The 20,142-nt window shown below is 39.0% G+C and overlaps 4 protein-coding genes and 1 pseudogene across 6 annotated transcripts; all 5 read left to right on the forward strand.

Annotated features, from left to right (window-relative positions):
* Window positions 1–739: 739 nt before the first annotated feature.
* On the forward strand, window positions 740–2,508 carry LOC101303260 (protein SRG1-like). Its single transcript, XM_004287210.1, has 4 exons — window positions 740–1,167; window positions 1,299–1,546; window positions 1,643–1,970; window positions 2,068–2,508. The coding sequence occupies exons 1-4, from the start codon at window positions 916–918 to the stop codon at window positions 2,302–2,304; spliced, it is 1,065 nt and encodes a 354-aa protein (XP_004287258.1). The 5' UTR covers window positions 740–915; the 3' UTR covers window positions 2,305–2,508.
* A 1,123-nt stretch (window positions 2,509–3,631) lies between these two features.
* LOC101302778 (protein SRG1-like) lies at window positions 3,632–6,431 on the forward strand. Of its 2 annotated transcripts, XM_004287209.1 has the most exons (5): window positions 3,632–4,079; window positions 4,210–4,321; window positions 5,549–5,684; window positions 5,782–6,109; window positions 6,195–6,431. In XM_004287209.1, the coding sequence occupies exons 1-5, from the start codon at window positions 3,825–3,827 to the stop codon at window positions 6,429–6,431; spliced, it is 1,068 nt and encodes a 355-aa protein (XP_004287257.1). In that variant the 5' UTR covers window positions 3,632–3,824. The 2 variants fall into 2 exon arrangements, with proteins under 2 accessions (XP_004287257.1, XP_004287256.1); XM_004287208.1 differs by lacking the exons at window positions 5,549–5,684; window positions 5,782–6,109; window positions 6,195–6,431 and adding exons at window positions 4,553–4,880; window positions 4,970–5,296 and having other exon boundaries at window positions 3,640–4,079; window positions 4,210–4,457.
* Window positions 6,432–7,965: 1,534 nt separating this feature from the next.
* LOC101310748 (protein SRG1-like) lies at window positions 7,966–9,584 on the forward strand. The gene is made up of 5 exons (XM_004288723.1): window positions 7,966–8,302; window positions 8,419–8,666; window positions 8,763–9,090; window positions 9,175–9,323; window positions 9,554–9,584. Exons 1-5 carry the CDS (start codon window positions 8,051–8,053, stop codon window positions 9,582–9,584), a joined length of 1,008 nt encoding a protein of 335 aa, XP_004288771.1. The 5' UTR covers window positions 7,966–8,050.
* Window positions 9,585–10,374: 790 nt separating this feature from the next.
* LOC101303545 (codeine O-demethylase-like) lies at window positions 10,375–11,840 on the forward strand. The gene is made up of 4 exons (XM_004287211.1): window positions 10,375–10,724; window positions 10,852–11,099; window positions 11,188–11,515; window positions 11,604–11,840. Exons 1-4 carry the CDS (start codon window positions 10,476–10,478, stop codon window positions 11,838–11,840), a joined length of 1,062 nt encoding a protein of 353 aa, XP_004287259.1. The 5' UTR covers window positions 10,375–10,475.
* A 568-nt stretch (window positions 11,841–12,408) lies between these two features.
* Window positions 12,409–16,094, forward strand: LOC101311042 (annotated as a pseudogene). The gene is made up of 5 exons (XR_183816.1): window positions 12,409–12,547; window positions 12,685–12,932; window positions 14,800–15,147; window positions 15,213–15,385; window positions 16,027–16,094. The product of XR_183816.1 is annotated as a protein SRG1-like (transcript).
* The last annotated feature ends 4,048 nt before the right edge of the window (window positions 16,095–20,142 follow it).

The raw sequence follows: 20,142 nt of genomic DNA on the forward strand, positions 1-20,142 counted from the left end.
GCTCTGTCCAAGTCTGTCACGAATTCGGCTACCGCCCCCGAGCTCCCTGACGGGACCCGACCCGATATCTCCAATTTAATCCCCATGACCACCATCCTCAATTGGTGCGACCACAACCACGTCGACCGCCCCCAGCCGCCCGATTTGCCCTCCGTCAAGTAGTAGTTATATGATTCGGCTTGGACGAGAGATTGGAGGAGAATTTGAGCCAGCGGTCGTCCACTTCGGCGGAGAAGTATAGCATGGCGAGCTCAGTGAGGACCATGACTCTACCGGCAAAGTCAACGAGGACAGAGCCGAGCTGGGGCAACGCGCGGAAGCGGCACATGAAGGGGTTGCAAAGGAGGAGGGACTTGGAGGAGTCGGAGGGGGAGTCGGCCCAGAGGTAGAGGAGGCCAGAGGAGGAGGCGACGGGGTGGGGCGAGCGGAAGGGGAGGAAGTCGAGGAAGAAGCGGAGCCAGCGGTGGAGGTCTTTACGATTTTTCTTTTGTTATTTTAAGTTTTCTTCTTCTGTAAGGATAGAGTCTCAATCCCAATCCAATTCTTTTCTAGTATAACAAACATCCTATTGGATAGGAGGCAGATATCTTCAAATCCAATCTAGTCAAGTTGGAACAAGACTTGATTAGAAATCCAATCTAGTCCATGGTACCAAACACGGCCATAAAGTACCTTCCCTAGACCTGCCTGAAACAGAAATATCTGCAATATTATTACATTGGGAAGAATGCATAGTTGCATGCTTTGACTGCTACCCACATGAAAACATATTAAATTAGGATAGACTCTAATTCTTGTTTCTGATCTGAATACAATAAAGTCCAATTCTTCTGTCATTTGCTTATCATAAATCACTCAGCAATTTGCAGCTAAATCTACAAAAACCCTTCACAAAATCCACACAGTAAGAAAGACATGGCTAAATCTTCCGCGCCTGCCCAGTTCGAGTTATTAGCAACCAAAACTGTCCAAGAGCAACTCATAGAAGGAGAAGTACTGGTACCCCCACCGAAATATATTCTCAAAGATGGAGTTCCACTTCCAGATGCTTCTGTTGAGTTCATGGATGTTCCAGTTATTGATCTTGGCCTCCTCACACCATCCTCAATCAGTATGGAAGAATTTGAAAAACTCAGATCAGCTTTAAACAAATGGGGTTGCTTTCAGGTATGAATCCAAACAACTTGAGAAACTCTTAGAAGCTAGAACAATAGATCTACTACCAAGTTTTGTGATGGTGGACTTGCTAGTTGCTATATATGTGTAACTTTTTTGAGGCTGCATATTGTGTTTTCCAGGTAGTTAACCATGGAATGACTCCTGAATTCCTTGACCAAGTCCGTGAAATCACGAAACAGTTTTTTGCAATGCCAGCGGAAGAGAAGAAGAAATATTTGAGGCCAGTCGACAATATTGAAGGATATGGGAATGACATGGTATTTTCAGAGCAGCAAACACTTGATTGGACCGACAGACTATACCTTACAGTATATCCACCAGACAAGCACAAGCTAAAGTTTTGGCCTGAAAATCCCAAATCTTTCAGGTAACATACTAGTATATATGATCAGAACTTAGAACTCAACTTTTTATCAAGCAATCAATAGATGGTTATTGATCCTATTACTGATGTACACTGCAGGGATACTCTAGACCAATATACCTGTAAGTTACAGGTGATAACAGAAACTGTCCTTAAGGGCATGGCGCGGTCATTGAATTTGGAGGAAGATTGCTTTCTGAAAAAGTATGGAGAACAAAGGAAAATGGATGCTAGGTTCAACTTCTATCCTCCATGTTCTAGGCCTGATCGCGTACTCGGTACCAAGCCACATGCAGATGGAACATTAATAACCCTTCTGTTGCAAGATAAAGAAGTGGAAGGTCTTCAATTTATGAAAGATGACCGATGGTATAGGGCTCCCATTGTTCCGGAGGCGCTTCTCATTAATGTTGGTGATCAAGCTGAGGTAACTAAAGCTTCAAATGTGTTTACCTCAGATATTAAAACCTGTTCATTTTGGCTACAACTAATTTCCATTAAAACCTGTTCATTTTGATGCACAGATATTGAGCAATGGACTGTTCAAGAGTCCGGTGCACAAGGTTGTAACAAATGCAGAGAAGGAGAGGATATCCTTGGCTGTGTTCTGTGTCCCGGATTCAGAGACAGAGATTGAACCCTTTGAAAGCCTCATCAATGAGTCAAGGCCAAGGTTGTACAAAAAGCTGAAGAACTACGTTGGCATCTATTTCGAGTACTACCAGCAGGGAAGAAGACCAATTGAAGCAGCAATAATATAACCTCTGGTTACGTAACTCTTATGGCTTGTACCAAGAGACCAATAAAGTTGTATTGCTGAGAAGATGGTGGCATGATTCCTAAGCAGATACTGTTATTTAAGTTTTCTTCTATTTTATCTTAACTTGGTTTTAACTTCTAAAGTTCTAATTGGATGAAGATATAATTTTTGAAGCATGAAATGAATAAAGATCGTCATTCATACCATGTAGAAGATATAAACTAAACACCAAAATTGTTGGCAGGATCTTATTTATATTGATGTAAACAAAGTGAGGGAAAGAACACATATAGGAGCTGCTTTGGATGATGGCAATGTCTTCTCATCGATCAATCTTTCAATTTCTTCTTCATGCAATGCATTCGACTTCAATATTGCTCAGGAACAACCATTGCCACAATCTCTTCCATGAATGTTCCATCAATTGGTTCTGTTGCAATCAATGAAGGTTTTATAGATATGCTACAGCAAGGAATAGATCAGCCGAGGACTACTGTTAACAATTCAAACAGACGCTGCTGCTACAACTTTCTAAGCTCACACATATATTGAAGTGATTTCAGCGTCTGCTACAACTTTCTAAGCTCACACATATATTGAAGTGATTTCTTTCAAATGTATTTATATGACATAAACTGATTAGGGAAATGCAGTCCTGGTACCTTAGCTTCATAGTTGCTGTTTTAGTGTTCAAATCTTTATATCAGACTAATGTTTGCAAGACATATTAACTACACACTTGGTTATATACAACAATACATACCCTGCACTACTTGCTACACACAGAATTCCAATATAGCAAAAACAACAAAATCCTTATATGAAGAATTTATATTGAAGCTTATAAGGTTACCTTAAGCATAAAGAGCAGCCGGTGACGGCGGTCTCCGGCCGAGTCTGGGTCGCCGGAGAGAGATGAGAGATGATAGAAAACGGCCAGACCAAGAGACGTCGATCAAAGACCCGCGCAGTCTTCAGTTTTAGTCATACTCCTTCAGTCATTTTTAGGTTTTTTTTTTTAAAAACAATTTAAAGGTGGGCCAACCATCCTGCCTAGACCCAATTAAATAAGGTTCCGCCAAGCGGGCCCAAAGCTCCTCCTAGCCCAAGTAAGGCCCAGTCCTCCATCTTCTCCGGCGAGAAGTCGACCGACCGTTGTAGACTTGTAGTTATGCATGTGAATCATCTGTGTTACTTCGTTTTTATGTTCAGTTGGTGTTGATTTGAGGATGAATATTGGAAACTTGGAATGAACAGAAGAACTGTGAAAATGCAATGTAAAAAGGATGAACAATTAGATAAAAACCAAAAGACATGAAATAAAAACCGACACACAGATGGATTCTCTGTTTAGCCTCCCTCTTCTTTGGCTTTTTCGTCTTCATGCTGACGTTCAACAATTGACACCATGTAAAGACTAACGTGGATACAGCATAGAAGCCTATCCCAATCATAATCCCCTTCTCATCTTAACACAATAAAGCACGAAACCCTATACAAAATCCACACAGAAAGAAAGACATGGCTGATCAATCTTCCACTCCTGCCAAGGTCGAGTTTTTAGCTACCAAAACCGTGCAAGAGCAACTCACTGAAGGAGAACTACTAGTACCACCACCGGAATATATTCTCAAAGATGGAATCCCATGTCCGAATGCTTCTCTTGAGTTAATGGATGTTCCAATTATTGATCTTGGTCTCCTCATCCCTTCCTCAATCAGTGTGGAAGAACTTGACAAACTCAGATCAGCTCTTACCACGCGCGGTTGCTTTCAGGTTTGAACTTACACAAGAAGAAGTGAATTTGTTAGTAGTTAGGACAATGGATGATATTCCAATACCAAGTTAGTTAGATGGTAGACTTGCTATGTAAAACATGTTTGAGGCTGCTCATTGTGTTTTTCAGGTAATAAACCATGGAATGACTCTTGAATTCCTTGACAAAGCCCGTGAAATCACCAAGCAGTTTTTCGCTATGCCAGTGGAAGAGAAACAGAAATATTTGAGGCCAGTTGATGATTTTGAAGGATATGGGAATGACATGGTTGTTTCAGAGCAGGAAACACTTGATTGGACTGACAGACTATACCTTACTGCATATCCACCAGACCAGCGCAAGCTCAAGTTGTGGCCTGAAAATCCCAAATCTTTCAGGTAACATATATAATCAGAAATCAGAACTTCGAACTGACCTTTTTATCAAGCAATCAAAAGATGGTTATTGATGCTATAAATGATGTAAACTGCAGGGATACTCTAGACCAATATACCAGTAAGTTACAGGTGATAACTGAAACTGTCCTTAAGGGCATGGCGCGGTCATTGAATTTGGAGGAAGATTGCTTTGTGAACATGTATGGAGAACAAAGGAAAATGGATGCTAGGTTTAACTTATATCCTCCATGTTCAAGGCCTGATTGTGTCCTTGGTTTCAAGCCACATTCAGATAGTTCAATAATCACCATTATTTTGCAAGATAAAGAAGTGGAAGGTCTTCAATTTATGAAAGATGATCAATGGTTTAGGGCTCCCATTGTTCCTGAGGGGCTTCTCATTGTTGTTGGTGATCAAATAGAGGTAACTAAAGCTTTAAATATCTTTGTATATCAATTTTTTTAGCTAAGATCAACTAACTGCCATCAAAACCTGGTCTTTGTGATGCACAGATATTGACTAATGGACTGGTCAAGAGCCCTGTGCACAAGGTAGTGATAAATGGAGAAAAGGAGAGGATTTCTGTGGCTGTGTTCTGTGTCCCGGATTCAGAGACAGAGATTGAACCCTTTGAAAGCCTCATCAATGAGTCAAGGCCAAGGTTGTACAAAAAGCTGAAAAATTACGTTGAGATCTATTTTGAACACTTCCTGCAGGGAAGAAGGCCAATTGAAGCAGCACTAATATGATCTCTGAATATGAATCTCTTATGTCTTGTAGCATGTTAAAGATGAATAAACTTGTATTACTTATGGAAATGGTGGCATGATTCCTAAGCAAATTTTGTTGTTTTCATTTTTTTCTATTTTTAATCTGGTTATAACTTCTAATGGGATGAGGAAAGAATCGGGTAGCTTAAAATTACGAAAGAAAAATCATTCAAAGTGTGGGAAACAATACTTACAGGAGCTTCCCTAACAACTTTGGATAATGGCTGTGTCCAAAGTTGGATATGGAAATACATTATCAGTTCTAAGTTCTGATAATGGCTGTGTCCAAAGTGTGGGAAACAATACTTACAGGAGCTTCACATATTGAAGGATATGGGAATGACATGGTATTTTCAGAGCAGCAGACACTTGATTGGACTGACAGACTATACCTTACAGTATATCCACCAGACAAGCGCAAGCTAAAGTTTTGGCCTGAAAATCCCAAATCTTTTAGGTAACATACTAGCATATATGATCAGAACTTAGAACTCAAACTTTTTATCAAGCAATTAATAGATGGTTATTGATCCTATTACTGATGTACACTGCAGGGATACTCTAGACCAATATACCAGTAAGTTACAGGTGATAACTGAAACTGTCCTTAAGGGCATGGCTCGGTCATTGAATTTGGAGGAAGATTGCTTTCTGAACAAGTATGGAGAACAAAGGAAAATGGATGCTAGGTTCAACTTCTATCCTCCATGTTCTAGGCCTGATCGCGTACTCGGTACCAAGCCGCATGCAGATGAAACATTAATAACCCTTCTGTTGCAAGATAAAGAAGTGGAAGGTCTTCAATTTATGAAAGATGACCAATGGTATAGGGCTCCCATTGTTCCGGAGGCGCTTCTCATTAATGTTGGTGATCAAGCTGAGGTAACTAAAGCTTCAAATGTGTTTGTATCTCAATGGTTTCGGCTATAACTAATTTCCATTAAAACCTGTTCATTTTGACGCACAGATATTGAGCAATGGACTGTTCAAGAGTCCAGTGCACAAGGTTGTAACAAATGCAGAAAAGGAGAGGATATCCTTGGCTGTGTTCTGTGTCCCGGATTCAGAGACAGAGATTGAACCCTTTGAAAGCCTCATCAATGAGTCAAGGCCAAGGTTGTACAAAAAGCTGAGGAACTACGTTGGCATCTATTTCGAGTACTACCAGCAGGGAAGAAGACCAATTGAAGCAGCAATAATATAACCTCTGGTTATGTATCTCTTATGGCTTGTACCAAGAGACGAATAAAGTTGTATTACTGAGAAGATGGTGGCATGATTCCTCAGCAGATACTGTTATTTAAGTTTTCTTCTATTTTATCTTAACATGGTTTTAACTTCTAAAGTTGATGAAGATAGAAATTTTGAAGCATGAAATTAATAAAGATCGTCATTCATACCAAGTAAAAGGTATAAACTATACACCAAAAATTGTTGGCAGGATCTTATTTATATGGATGTAAACAAAGTGAGGGAAAGAACACATATAGGAGCTGCTTTGGATGATGGCAATGTCTTCTCATCGATCAATCTTTCAATTTCTTCTTCATGCAATGCATTCGACTTCAATATTGCTCAGGAACAACCATTGCCACAATCTCTTCCATGAAGGTTCCATCAATTGGTTCTGTTGCAATCAATGAAGGTTTTATAGATATGCTACAGCAAGGAATAGATCATCCGAGGACTACCGTTAACAATTCAAACAGACCCTGCTGCTACAATTTTCTAAGCTCACACATAAATTGAAGTGATTTCTTTCAAGTGTATTTATATGACATAAAATGATTACGGAAATGCAGTCCTGGTACCTTAGCTTCATAGTTGCTGTTTTAGTGTTCAAATCTTTATGTCAGACTAATGTTTGCAAGACATATTAACTACACACTTGGTTATATACAACAATACATACCCTGCACTACTTGCTACACACAGAATTCCAATATAGCAAAAACTACAAATTCCTTATATAACAACACTTATATTGAAGCTTATAAGGTTACGTTAAGCATAAAGAGCAGCCGGTGACGGCGGTATCCGGCCGAGTCTGGGTCGCCGGAGAGAGATGAGAGAAGACGGCCAGACCAAGAGACGTCGATCAAGACCCGCAGAAGTCTATAGTTTTAGTCATTTTGGTTTTATTTTTATTTTTAAAGGTGGGCCAACCATCCTGCCTAGGCCCAACTAAACAAAGTTCCGCCTAGAGGGCCCAAAGCTCCGCCTAGCCCGATTAAGGCCCAGTTCTCCATATACCTCTTTTTTTCTGAACAGGTACCTCTTAGTTTCTCATCCGTTTTTCACGATGAGGTCCAGTTTCCCGTCCATCTTCTCCGGCGAGAAGTAGACCGACCGTTGTGTTTTCATGGATGCTTGGTCGTCCAACATACCTTCATTTGTTCTATATGAAAGGAAGCAAGCTTTGCCTTGTCCAGACTCTCCACCTTGGTTACTTTCTGCTCTAATAACTTGTGTCAGTTGTGTGTTGTAGACTTGTAGTTATGCATGTGAATCATCTGTGTTACTTCGTTTTTATGTTCGTTCAGTTAGTGTTGATTTGAAGACGAATGTTGGAAACTTGGAATGACCAGAAGAACTGTGAAAATGCAATGTAAAAAGGATGAACAATTAGATAAAAACCGACACACACACTCATACCAAGTGATAGGCTATTATATTAATTCTGTGATCATAATCATAGGCTATTATATTAAGTCTAGTGCAACAAAGTCCAACTCTTCAGCCATTTGCTTATCATAAAAGCACTCAGAAATTTGCAGCTAAATCTACAAAAACCCTCTACAAAATCCACACAGGAAGAAAGACATGGCTGAGTCTTACTCTCCTGCCAAGCTCGAGTTATTTGCAACCAGATCTGTGCAAGAGCAACTCGCTGAAGGTGAACTACTAGTACCATCACAGAAATATATTCTCAAAGATGGAATCACACTTCCAGATGCTTCTGTTGACTTGATGGATGTTCCGGTTATTGATCTTGGTCTCCTCACACCTTCCTCAATCAGTGAAGAAGAATTTGACAAACTAAGATCAGCTCTAACCAAATGGGGTTGCTTTCAGGTATGAATTCAAACAACTGAGAAACTCTTAGAAGTCAGAAGACACTAGATCTGAAGTTCTATGATGGTACATTTGCTATGTATAACATTTTTGAGGCTGCTTATTGTGATTTCCAGGTAATAAACCATGGAATGACTCCAGAATTCCTTGACAAAGTCCGTGAAGTCACGAAACAATTCTTTGCAATGCCCCTGGAAGAGAAGCATAAATATTTGAGGCCAGCCGACGATATTGAAGGATATGGGAATGACATGGTTTTTTCAGAGGAGCAAACACTTGATTGGACAGACAGACTATACCTTAATGTTTATCCACCAGACCTGCGCAAGCTAAAGTTTTGGCCTGAAAATCCCATATCTTTTAGGTAACGTGCTCACATATTTGATCAGAACTTAGAACTGAACTTTTTATCAAGGAATCAAAAGGTGGTTATTGATCCTGATAGTGATTTACAATGCAGGGATACTCTAGACCAGTATATCAGTCAGTTACAGGTGATAACAGAAACTGTCCTTAAGGGCATGGCGCGGTCATTGAATTTGGAGGAAGATTGCTTTCTGGACAAGTATGGAGAACAAAGGAAAATGCAGGCTAGGTTCTGCTTCTATCCTCCATGTTCAAGGCCCGATCGCGTACTCGGTGTCAAGCCACATGGAGATGGATCACTGATCACCCTTCTGTTGCAAGATAAAGAAGTGGAAGGTCTTCAATTTCTGAAAGATAATCAATGGTTTAGAGCTCCAATTGTTGCCGAGGCTCTTCTCATTAATGTTGGTGATCAAGCAGAGGTAACTAAGGGTTCAAATGTCTTTGTATCTCGATATTTTGGCTAAAATTAATTCCCATCAAAACCTGTTCCTTTTGATGCACAGATATTGAGCAATGGACTGTTCAAGAGCCCAGTGCACAAGGTAGTGACAAATGCAGAGAAGGAGAGGATTTCTTTGGCTGTGTTCTGTCTTCCGGATTCAGAGACAGAGATTGGACCCTTTGAAAGCCTCATCAATGAGTCAAGGCCAAGGTTGTATAAAAATCTGAAAAACTACCTTGGCTTCTATTTCCAATACTACCAGCAGGGAAGAAGACCAATTGAGGCAGCAATAATATAACACCTCTATATATCTCTTATGGCTTGTACCAAAAGATGAATAAAGTTGTATTACTGAGAAGATGGTGGCATGATTCCTAAGCAAATTTTGTTATCTTCATTTTCTTCTATTTTATCTTAATTTGGTTAAACAATGTATACAGGACCTTTGTCTTCTTACCGATCCATCGCTAATTGCTTCTTCCTGCAACGCATCCTACTTAAATAACGCAGTTGTGCACTATTGCACAAGAAAAACCAATGCAACAATAATCTCTTCCAAGAAGGTTTCATCATCGGATTTGTTGCAATCCATGAAGCTTTTACAGATATGCTACAGCATCCTCCATGAAGGTTTGTTAATTGGTTGATGCATTCCATTAAGTTTTTACAGTACTTAGCTTCATGGTTGCTAACTTGCTGTATTAGTGTTCAAATCTTTATATCATAATCACTGTCTATAAGTTCTGGTCATCCATCCAAGGTTTCATATCTGTCAATATGCCTATATTTTCCTCCATATATCCATTTTTTTAGCTTGGTATATCATACAGGGATAATATCTTAACTTTCTTTGACTCGAGAGATATTAAATATCATAGATTTGGGAGGAACATTAAGTTTTGAGTGTAATCCCTGACTGAAACTAATCTAAACAAAGCTCCATTATTGATTCATTGGACAACAAGAAGAAAAAAAAAGAATAAAAAAAAAAAGTAACTCAATTATTCACATAAAAACATACCTAGGTTTCACTTTCAAAAAGTTACTCAATTACCCCATGCCTCAATTATATGGAGGTTTCAGGAAAAGAAAACAAGAATCCAAAGATGATGACATGCATAGTTCATAAGCTGAGTCATGACTAGCTAGTGTGGACAAGAACTAGCCAACATTTCAGAACCCTACACTAGCTGCCGTATTCCAGAAGTGACCCTTTTTCATTGGCCTATAAAATTACCCTATCTCTCCCTCTGAATTCATCAACAAGGAAATACTTGTGTCATTTGCTTATCATTGAAGCAGCGAGGCACTTGCATCTAAATCTACAAAAACCCTTTACAGAATCCACACAGAAAGTAAGACATGGCTGAATCATCCACTCCTGCAAAGTTTGAGTTATTAGCAACCAAAACTGTGCAAGAGCAACTCACTGAAGTAGAAATACTAGTACCACAGAACTACATTCTCAAAGATGGAATCCCACTTCCAGATCCTTCTGTTGAGTTTATGGATGTTCCGGTGATTGATCTTGGTCTCCTTACACCTTACTCAGAAGGTGTCGAAGAACTTGACAAACTCAGATCAGCTCTTATTACAGGGTGTTGCTTTCATGTATGAATTCAAACAACTTGAGGAACTCTTAGAAGTTAGAAAAATAGAACTAATACCAAATTCTGTGATGGTAGGCTTTTTATGTATAACAGTTTGAGGCTGCTTATTGTGTTTGACTGTTTTCTAGGTAATAAACCATGGAATGACAGCTGAATTCCTTGACGAAGTACGTGAAATCATAAAACAGTTTTTCGCAATTCCAGTGGAAGAGAAGCAGAAATATCTGAGGGAAGTCAACGATTTTGAAGGATATGGGAATGACATGGTACTTTCAGAGCAGCAAACACTTGATTGGACTGACAGACTATACCTTACTGTATATCCACCAGACCAGCGCAAGTTGAAGTTTTGGCCTGAAAATCCCATATCTTTTAGGTAACATCTATGGTCAGAACTCAGAATTCCCCTATTTATGAAGTGATTGAAAGATGGTTATTGATCCTTCGAATGATGTTCTCTGCAGGGATACTCTAGACCAATTTACCAGTAGGTTACAGGTCATAACAGAAACTATCCTTATGAGCATGGCGAGGTCATTGAATTTGGAGGAAGATTGCTTTATGGACAAGTATGGAGAACAAAGGAAAATGGAGGCTAGGTTTAACTTATATCCTCCATGTTCAAGGCCTGATTGTGTCCTTGGTTTCAAGCCACATTCAGATAGTTCAATAATCACCATTGTCTTGCAAGACAAAGAAGTGGAAGGTCTTCAATTTCTGAAAGATGATCGATGGTTTAGGGCTCCCATTGTTCCTGAGGCGCTTCTCATTAATGTTGGTGATCAAGTAGAGGTAACTAAGATTCTAAATGTCTTTGAATCTCAATGTCTTGGTTATGACTATCTAACTGCCATCAAAACCTGATCTTTGTGATTCATAGATAATGACTAATGGACTGTTCAAGAGCCCAGTGCACAAGGTAGTGATAAATGGAGAAAAGGAGAGGATTTCTTTGGCTGTGTTCTGTTTCCCAGATTCAGGGACAGAGATTAAACCCTTTGATTGCCTCATCAATGAGTCAAGGCCAAGGTTGTACAAAAAGATAAAAAACTACGGTGACATCTTTTTCGAATACTACCAGCAGGGAAGAAGACCAATCGAAGCAGCAATAATGTAACCTTCAGTATGTCTCATAACTTTGTCAGTTGTGTGTAGTAGACTTGTAGTTATGCATGTGAATCATCTGTGTTACTTCGTTTTTATGTTCAGTTAGTATTGATGTGAAGATGAATGTTGGAAACTTGGAATGAACAGAAGAACTGTGAAAATGCAATGTAAAAAGGATGAACAATTAGATAAAAACCGAAAGACACGAAATAAAAACCGACGCACAGACACTCATACCAACTAATATCACAGACCACAGGCATGAGTCTTATCGATTTTCATGGATGCTCTGTTTAGCCTCCCACTTCTTTGGCTTTTTCCTCTTCATGCTGACGTTCAACTATTGACACCGTGTAATGACTAACGTGGATACAGCATAGAAGCCTATCCCAATCATAATCCCCTTCTCATCTTAACACATTAAAGCCCAAACCCTTTTGCAAAATCCATACAGAAAGAAAGACATGGCTGATCAATCTTCCACTCCTGCCAAGGTCGAGTTTTTAGCTACCAAAACTGTGCAGGAGCAACTCACTGAAGGAGAACTACTAGTACCACCACCGAAATATATTCTCAAAGATGGAATCCCATGTCCGAATGCTTCTCTTGAGTTGATGGATGTTCCAATTATTGATCTTGGTCTCCTCATCCCTTCCTCAATCAGTGTGGAAGAACTTGACAAACTCAGATCAGCTCTTACCGCGCGGTTGCTTTCAGGTTTGAACTTAAATAACAAGAAGTGAATTTGTTAGTAGTTAGGAGTTAGGACAATGGATGATATTCCAATACCAAGTTCGTTAGATGGTAGACTTGCTATGTATAACATGTTTGAGGCTGCTTATTGTGTTTTTCAGGTAATAAACCATGGAATGACTCTTGAATTCCTTGACAAAGCCCGTGAAATCACCAAGCAGTTTTTCGCAATGCCAGTGGAAGAGAAGCAGAAATATTTGAGGCCAGTTGATGATTTTGAAGGATATGGGAATGACATGGTTGTTTCAGAGCAGGAAACACTTGATTGGACTGACAGACTATACCTTACTGCATATCCACCAGACCAGCGCAAGCTCAAGTTGTGGCCTGAAAATCCCAAATCTTTCAGGTAACACATATAATCAGAAATCAGAACTTCGAACTGACCTTTTTATCAAGCAATCAAAAGATGGTTATTGATGCTATAAATGATGTAAACTGCAGGGATACTATAGACCAATATACCAGTAAGTTACAGGTGATAACTGAAACTGTCCTTAAGGGCATGGCTCGGTCATTGAATTTGGAGGAAGAATGCTTTGTGAACATGTATGGAGAACAAAGGAAAATGGATGCTAGGTTTAACTTATATCCTCCACATTCAAGGCCTGATTGTGTCCTTGGTTTCAAGCCGCATTCAGATAGTTCAATAATCACCATTATTTTGCAAGATAAAGAAGTGGAAGGTCTTCAATTTATGAAAGATGATCAATGGTTTAGGGCTCCCATTGTTCCTGAGGGGCTTCTCATTGTTGTTGGTGATCAGATAGAGGTAACTAAAGCTTTAAATGTATTTCTATTTCAATTGTTTTAGCTAAGATCAACTAACTGCCATCAAAACCTGGTCTTTGTGATGCACAGATATTGACTAATGGACTGTTCAAGAGCCCTGTGCACAAGGTAGTGATAAATGGAGAAAAGGAGAGGATTTCTGTGGCTGTGTTCTGTGTCCCGGATTCAGAGACAGAGATTGAACCCTTTGAAAGCCTCATCAATAAATCAAGGCCAAGGTTGTACAAAAAGCTGAAAAACTACGTTGAGATCTATTTCAAATACTTCCTGCAGGGAAGAAGACCAATTGAAGCACACTAATATAATCTCTGAATATAAATCTCTTATGTTTTGTAGCAAGTTAAAGATGAATAAACTTGTATTACTTATGGAAATGGTGGCATGATTCCTAAGCAAATTTTGTTGTTTTCATTTTTTTCTATTTTTAATCTGGTTATAACTTCTAATGGGATGAGGAAAAAATCGGGTAGCTTAAAATTACGAAAGAAAAATCATTCAAAGTGTGGGAAACAATACTTACAGGAGCTTCCCTAACAACTTTGGATAATGGCAGTGTCTTCTTACAGATCCATCATCAATATTGCTTCTTCATGCAATGCATTTGACCTCAATAACTCAGTTGTCCACTATTGCTCAAGAACAACCATTGCCACAATCTCTTTCATGAAGGTTTGATTACCTGGAATTTTGCAATCCATGAAGGTTTTACAGATATGCTTCAGAAGGGAATAGACAATCTGAGGATTACGTTAACAACCAACAGACCCTGTTGCTATAACATTATAAGCTCACACATAAACTGAAGTCATTTCTTTCAAATTTATATGCATGACAAAAATTGATTAGGGGAAATGCAATACTAGTTATTAGGTTCATAGTAGCTATTTTAGTGTTCAAATCTTTGTATAAGAATAACCTTTGTATAAGAAGACATACCCTGCAACAGTTGCTACACACAAATTATTGACACAAACCACCAAAGGCAACCGCTACGGCCTGTGAGCACTATTCCAAATGGATCTGAAATTTCTCAATAGTTGTTAAAACTATGAATGCTATGAGAGAGGAGAAGTACCACTTGAAACACTATAGATCAAGACTTTACTTCTAACTAAATTGTCTAATCATAGGCTATTATATTAAGTCTAGTGGAAAAAAAGTCCAACTCCTCAGCCATTTGCTTATCATAAAAGCACTCAGAAATTTGCAGCTAAATCTACAAAAACCCTTCACAAAATCCACACAGTAAGAAAGACATGGCTAAATCTTCCACTCCTGCCAAGTTCGAGTTATTAGCAACCAAAACTGTCCAAGAGCAACTCATTGAAGGAGAAGTACTGGTACCCCCACCGAAACTTAGAACTCAACTTTTTATCAAGCAATCAATAGATGGTTATTGATCCTATTACTGATGTACACTGCAGGGATACTCTAGACCAATATACCAGTAAGTTACAGGTGATAACAGAAACAGTCCTTAAGGGCATGGCGCGGTCATTGAATTTGGAGGAAGATTGCTTTCTGAACAAGTATGGAGAACAAAGGAAAAAGGATGCTAGGTTCAACTTCTATCTTCCATGTTCTAGGCCTGATCGCGTACTCGGTACCAAGCCACATGCAGATGGAACATTAATAACCCTTCTGTTGCAAGATAAAGAAGTGGAAGGTCTTCAATTTATGAAAGATGACCAATGGTATAGGGCTCCCATTGTTCCGGAGGCGCTTCTCATTAATGTTGGTGATCAAGCTGAGGTAACTAAAGCTTCAAATGTGTTTGTATCTCAATGGTTTTGGCTATAACTAATTGCCATTAAAACCCGTTCATTTTGATGCACAGATATTGAGTGAGCAATGGACTGTTCAAGAGTCCAGTGCACAAGGTTCTAACAAATGCAGAAAAGGAGAGGATATCCTTGGCTGTGTCCTGTGTCCCCGATTCAGAGACAGAGATTGAACCCTTTGAAAGCCTCATCAATGAGTCAAGTCCAAGGTTGTACAAAAAGCTGAAGAACTACGTGTTGAGATTGGTGATTCATTCTCATGCAACAAGGAACCATGTGATAGTTTGATGCAGCAAATATTGACATGGGTGAATAGCTAGCTATGCTATATCTACGTACAAAGCAATAAATGATGTTTGTGGAATTGAAGGTATAAGGAAGTCTTCTATGGTGTGCTTGCAGCAAAATGAATAGGAAGGAAGAAAAAGGAGTTCCCTTTTTCACATGAATAGATGTTGCCTATAAATTGGCTGCATGGAAACCATTTGAAGCATGCAAGCAAGTTTGCATCAAGTAAGCATCGGACAAGCAATAGAGAGCTTGTGGGTTGTGCATGAGAGTGAGAGAAAAAAGTGCTAAGAGGGAAATTCTCTTAGGTGAGATATAGTGTTCTTGGGTATTCTATGAGTGAGGGTGTACAAGGGTTTGGAATTTGGGTTATGAGATTTAACTCATGTATCTTGTACTAGTTTTATTTTCATAGTGGAAGAGCTATATTTTGGGGTGGACGTAGGCAGGAAATTTGCCGAACCACGTTAAATCTCGTGTCAACTGTGTTTTTCATCCTTGTTTGTTATTCTGCTTTATTGCGGTGTTGTTGGGTGTATATGTTTCTGAATCTCGATTTGTTCGTGGGGTTAAAATCCCAACACTACGTTGGCATCTATTTCGAGTACTACCAGCAGGGAAGAAGACCAATTGAAGCAGCAATAATATAACCTCTGGAATAGATCAGCCGAGGACTACTGTTAACAATTCAAACAGACGCTGCTGCTACAACTTTCTAAGCTCACACATAAATTGAAGTGATTTCATTCAAATGTATTTTTTTATATGACATAAAATGATTAGGGAAATGCAGTCCTGGTACCTTAGCTTCATAGTTGCTGTTTTAGTGTTCAAATCTTTATATCAGACTAATGTTTGCAAGACATATTAACTACACACTTGGTTATATACAACAATACATACCCTGCACTACTTGCTACACACAGAATATCCTTATATGAAGAAAGGAACAACACTTACATTGCAGCTTATAAGGTTACCTTAAGCATAAAGAGCAGCCGGTGACGGCGGTCTCCGGCCAAGTCTGGGTCGCCGGAGAGAGATGAGAAATGAGAGAATATAGTTTTAGTCATTTTGGTTTTTTATTTTTTATTTTTTTAAAGATGCGCCAACCATCTTGCCTAGGCCCAACTAAACAAAGATCCACCTAGAGGGCCCAAAGCTCCGCCTAGCCCGATTAAGGCCCAGTTCTCCATATACCTCTTTTTTCTGAACAGGTACCTCTTAGTTTCTCATCCTTTTTTCACGATGAGGTCCAGTTTCTCGTCCATCTTCTCCGGCGAGAAGTAGACCGACCGTTGTGTTTTCATGGATGCTTGGTCGTCCAACATACCTTCCATTTGTTCTATATGAAAGGAAGCAAGCTTTGCTTTGTCCAGACTCTCCACCTTGGTTACTTTCCGCTCTAATAACTTGTGTCAGTTGTGTGTTGTAGACTTGTAGTTATGCATGTGAATCATCTGTGTTTCTTCGTTTTTATGTTCAGTTAGTGTTGATTTGAAGATGAATGTTGGAAACTGTTGGGTTTCACGCAGCGGATTGGTCAACAAGATACGATATCAAGAATGCAATTATAATAGGGAAAAACAAACACACAACAACACAAGATTTAACGTGGTTCCCTCACTCTTTGAGATACGTCCACGGGGCGTGATCCGATCTTTCTTTACAATTGAGAATAATGAGAACTAAATGCAAGGTGTTTCACTCAGGTTTATAACCCAAACTCGAACCCTTGAACCGTTGTACACCCCTCTCAACTCACACTCTCAATACCCAATAAAGCTAACTCTCTTATAATACTTGACAAATAATGAAATTCTCTCTAAATAAGAAACTAAACAACTCGGATGCCACATTACACAATGCCAATGTCGAATGGCTGTTTATAGCCAACTCCTTCTCTTACAACATGCAAAACCATGCATAGAAGAAAAGCAAAGTCTTGCTTTTCCATCTTTCCCGTTCAATGTTTCTACACCCAATAGCATGAAACTATTACCAATAGTTCTCAACTATTGTTTTCTCTACATGCATGTTCTCACTCTTTCTCTATGCATTCCCACAACAATAATGCATGGATGTAGGCTAGCTTGTTCACTTTCTTCAAATATGGCTGCACCTCCCTAGCGATATCTAGTTCCATAGCACAATAAATGACTAACTCCTCATGCATTTACCAAATTCTGTGAAGGTTTAGGGTATTTCCAATACTACCAGCAGGGAAGAAGAGCAATTGAAGCAGCTTTAATATGACCTCAGATTATGTATCTCTTATGGCTTGTACCAAAAGATGAATAAAGTTGTATAACTGAGAAGATGGTGGCATGATTCCTAAGCAAATTTTGTTATTTTCGTTTTCTTCTATTTTATCTTAATTTGGTTCTAACTTCTAAAGGGATCAAGATAGAATCGGAGAAGCATAAAATAAAGAAAGATCATTATTGGGAGTACAGGAAACAATGTATACAGGACCTATGTCTTCTTACCGATCCATCGCTAATTGCTTCTTCCCGCAACGCATCCTACTTAAATAACGCAGTTGTGCACTATTGCACAAGAAAAACAAATGCAACAATAATCTCTTCCATGAAGGTTTCATCATCGGATTTGTTGCAATCCATGAAGCTTTTACAGATATGCTACAGCATCCTCCATGAAGGTTTGTTAATTGGTTCATGCATTCCATTAAGTTTTTTACTACATATACAGACCCTGCTGCTATGGCATCACAGAATGATTAGGGAAATCCGGAAATGCAATCCTAGTACTTAGCTGCATGGTTGCTAACTTGCTGTATTAGTGTTCAAATCTTTATATCATAATCACTTTCTATAAGTTCTGGTCATCCATCCAAGGTTTCATATCTGCCAATATGCCTATATTTTCCACCATATATCCATTTTTTTAGCTTGGTATATCATACAGGGGTAATATCTTAACTTTCTTTGACTCGAGAAATATCAAATATCATAGATTTGGGAGGAACATTAAGTTTTGAGTGGAAAAATAACCCTAAATTGGTTCTGTAATCCCTGACTGAAACCAATCTAAACAAAGCTCCATTATTGATTCATTGGACAACAAGAGAAAACAAAAGAAAAAAAAAAATGTAACTCAATTATTCACATAAAAACATACCTCAAGGAGGTTTCACATAAAAACATACCTCAAGGAGGTTTCACTTTCAAAAAGCAACTCAATTACATGGAGGTTTCAGGAAAAGAAAACAAGAACCCAAAGATGATCACATGCATAGTTCATATGATGACGTATATGCATAGTTCATAAGCTGAGTCATGACTAGTTAGTGTGGACAAGAACTAACCAACATTTCAGAACCCTAAACTAGCTAGCGTAGAACCTAACTTCGGTGACAAGGGTTTGTCACCCTAAGATGACCATAGCCAATGAACATGGGACACGTGTCCAATTTAAAAGGCTTTGCTGTAATTTAAGGACATAAGCTGAGTCATGACTAGCTTGTGTGGACAAGAACTATCCAACATTTCAGAACCCTATACTAGCTGGCGTAGAACCCGATTTCGGTGACAAGGGTTTGTCACCTTAAGATGACCACAGCTAATGAACATGGGACACGTGTCCAATTTAAAAGGCTTTATTGCAATTTAAAGACATAACAGCGGGATTTTAGGTATTTTACATGTTTGTTTATAATTATTGTTGACACTTGTCCATCTCTCATTGGTGTTTGTCACTCATAAATGACTATAGTTGGTCACCCAAGTTATTTCCGCTGGCTGGCGTATTCCAGAAGTGACCATTTTTTATTGGCCAATAAAATTATCCTCTCTCTCCCTCTCCGAATTCTTCAACAAGGAAATACTTGTGTCATTTGCTTATCATTGAAGCAGCAAGGCACTTGCAGCTAAATCTACAAAAACCCTTTACAGAATCCACACAGAAAGAAAGACATGGCTGAATCTTCCACTCTTGCAAAGTTTGAGTTATTAGCAACCAAAACTGTGCAAGAGCAACTCACTGAAGTAGAAACACTAGTACCACAGACCTACATTCTCAAAGATGGAATCCCACTTCTAGATCCTTCTGTTGAGTTGATGGATATTCCCAGTAGCAGATCTAGGATTTGAACATGGGGTAATTTTATATACAACCATGCAAAATGTAGGAACTCATTAATAAGTCTTCAAAAAAAAGTAGGCGTCAATGAAAGTAAAAGAAATTTTTAAAAATCAAAGAAAAATTTGAAAACTCAACAAAATTACCCCAAAAGTTTGGATTTTTTTAGATTTAAGAAGGAGAAGACTAGAAAACTAGAAGAAAGAGCGATTGATGAATTGAGGAACTGAAGAATAAAGACGGAATCACGTATAAAAAAAAGAGAGGAGATGCACAGCTAGTCGGGAAGTAATTAGGTGGGCTTGACTGAACAAAAATACATATATACAAAAAAAAACATAATATACCTAGGAATTTTTTTAACTCCAAAAACTTGGTTGGACTTGAGCCCTACCAACCCTTGCTTTGGCTCCGCCCCTAGTCTCGGTCACGTGTCAATGGGTTGAGGGCTTCTTTGGGCTACATGTGTTCTTCTGGCTTGGTGACGTGTGCGATGGCGTGCCAACTCGCGGCCAAGAGGTCAAATGAGGTTTTATTCTGATATGTAGTTGTTGCACTGCCCTGATTTCTGATCAGTCGACTGTGGGCCGAGGAATG

The sequence above is a fragment of the Fragaria vesca genome, linkage group LG1 (genome assembly GCF_000184155.1).
Source record: "Fragaria vesca subsp. vesca linkage group LG1, FraVesHawaii_1.0, whole genome shotgun sequence".
Lineage (NCBI taxonomy): Eukaryota > Viridiplantae > Streptophyta > Magnoliopsida > Rosales > Rosaceae > Fragaria > Fragaria vesca.

Bases quoted from the DNA above. Each gene is read 5' to 3' on its own strand.
- LOC101303260 (XM_004287210.1), top strand. From the start codon at position 916: ATGGCTAAATCTTCCGCGCCTGCCCAGTTCGAGTTATTAGCAACCAAA. The intron at 1,547-1,642 runs GTAACATACTAG...TGTACACTGCAG, and splicing joins GAAAATCCCAAATCTTTCAG to GGATACTCTAGACCAATATA. The intron at 1,971-2,067 runs GTAACTAAAGCT...TTTGATGCACAG, and splicing joins ATGTTGGTGATCAAGCTGAG to ATATTGAGCAATGGACTGTT.
- LOC101302778 (XM_004287209.1), top strand. From the start codon at position 3,825: ATGGCTGATCAATCTTCCACTCCTGCCAAGGTCGAGTTTTTAGCTACC. The intron at 4,322-5,548 runs ATTTTGAAGGAT...CAGGAGCTTCAC, and splicing joins ATATTTGAGGCCAGTTGATG to ATATTGAAGGATATGGGAAT. The intron at 6,110-6,194 runs GTAACTAAAGCT...TTTGACGCACAG, and splicing joins ATGTTGGTGATCAAGCTGAG to ATATTGAGCAATGGACTGTT.
- LOC101310748 (XM_004288723.1), top strand. From the start codon at position 8,051: ATGGCTGAGTCTTACTCTCCTGCCAAGCTCGAGTTATTTGCAACCAGA. The intron at 8,303-8,418 runs GTATGAATTCAA...TGTGATTTCCAG, and splicing joins CCAAATGGGGTTGCTTTCAG to GTAATAAACCATGGAATGAC. The intron at 8,667-8,762 runs GTAACGTGCTCA...TTTACAATGCAG, and splicing joins GAAAATCCCATATCTTTTAG to GGATACTCTAGACCAGTATA.
- LOC101303545 (XM_004287211.1), top strand. From the start codon at position 10,476: ATGGCTGAATCATCCACTCCTGCAAAGTTTGAGTTATTAGCAACCAAA. The intron at 10,725-10,851 runs GTATGAATTCAA...ACTGTTTTCTAG, and splicing joins TTACAGGGTGTTGCTTTCAT to GTAATAAACCATGGAATGAC. The intron at 11,100-11,187 runs GTAACATCTATG...TGTTCTCTGCAG, and splicing joins GAAAATCCCATATCTTTTAG to GGATACTCTAGACCAATTTA.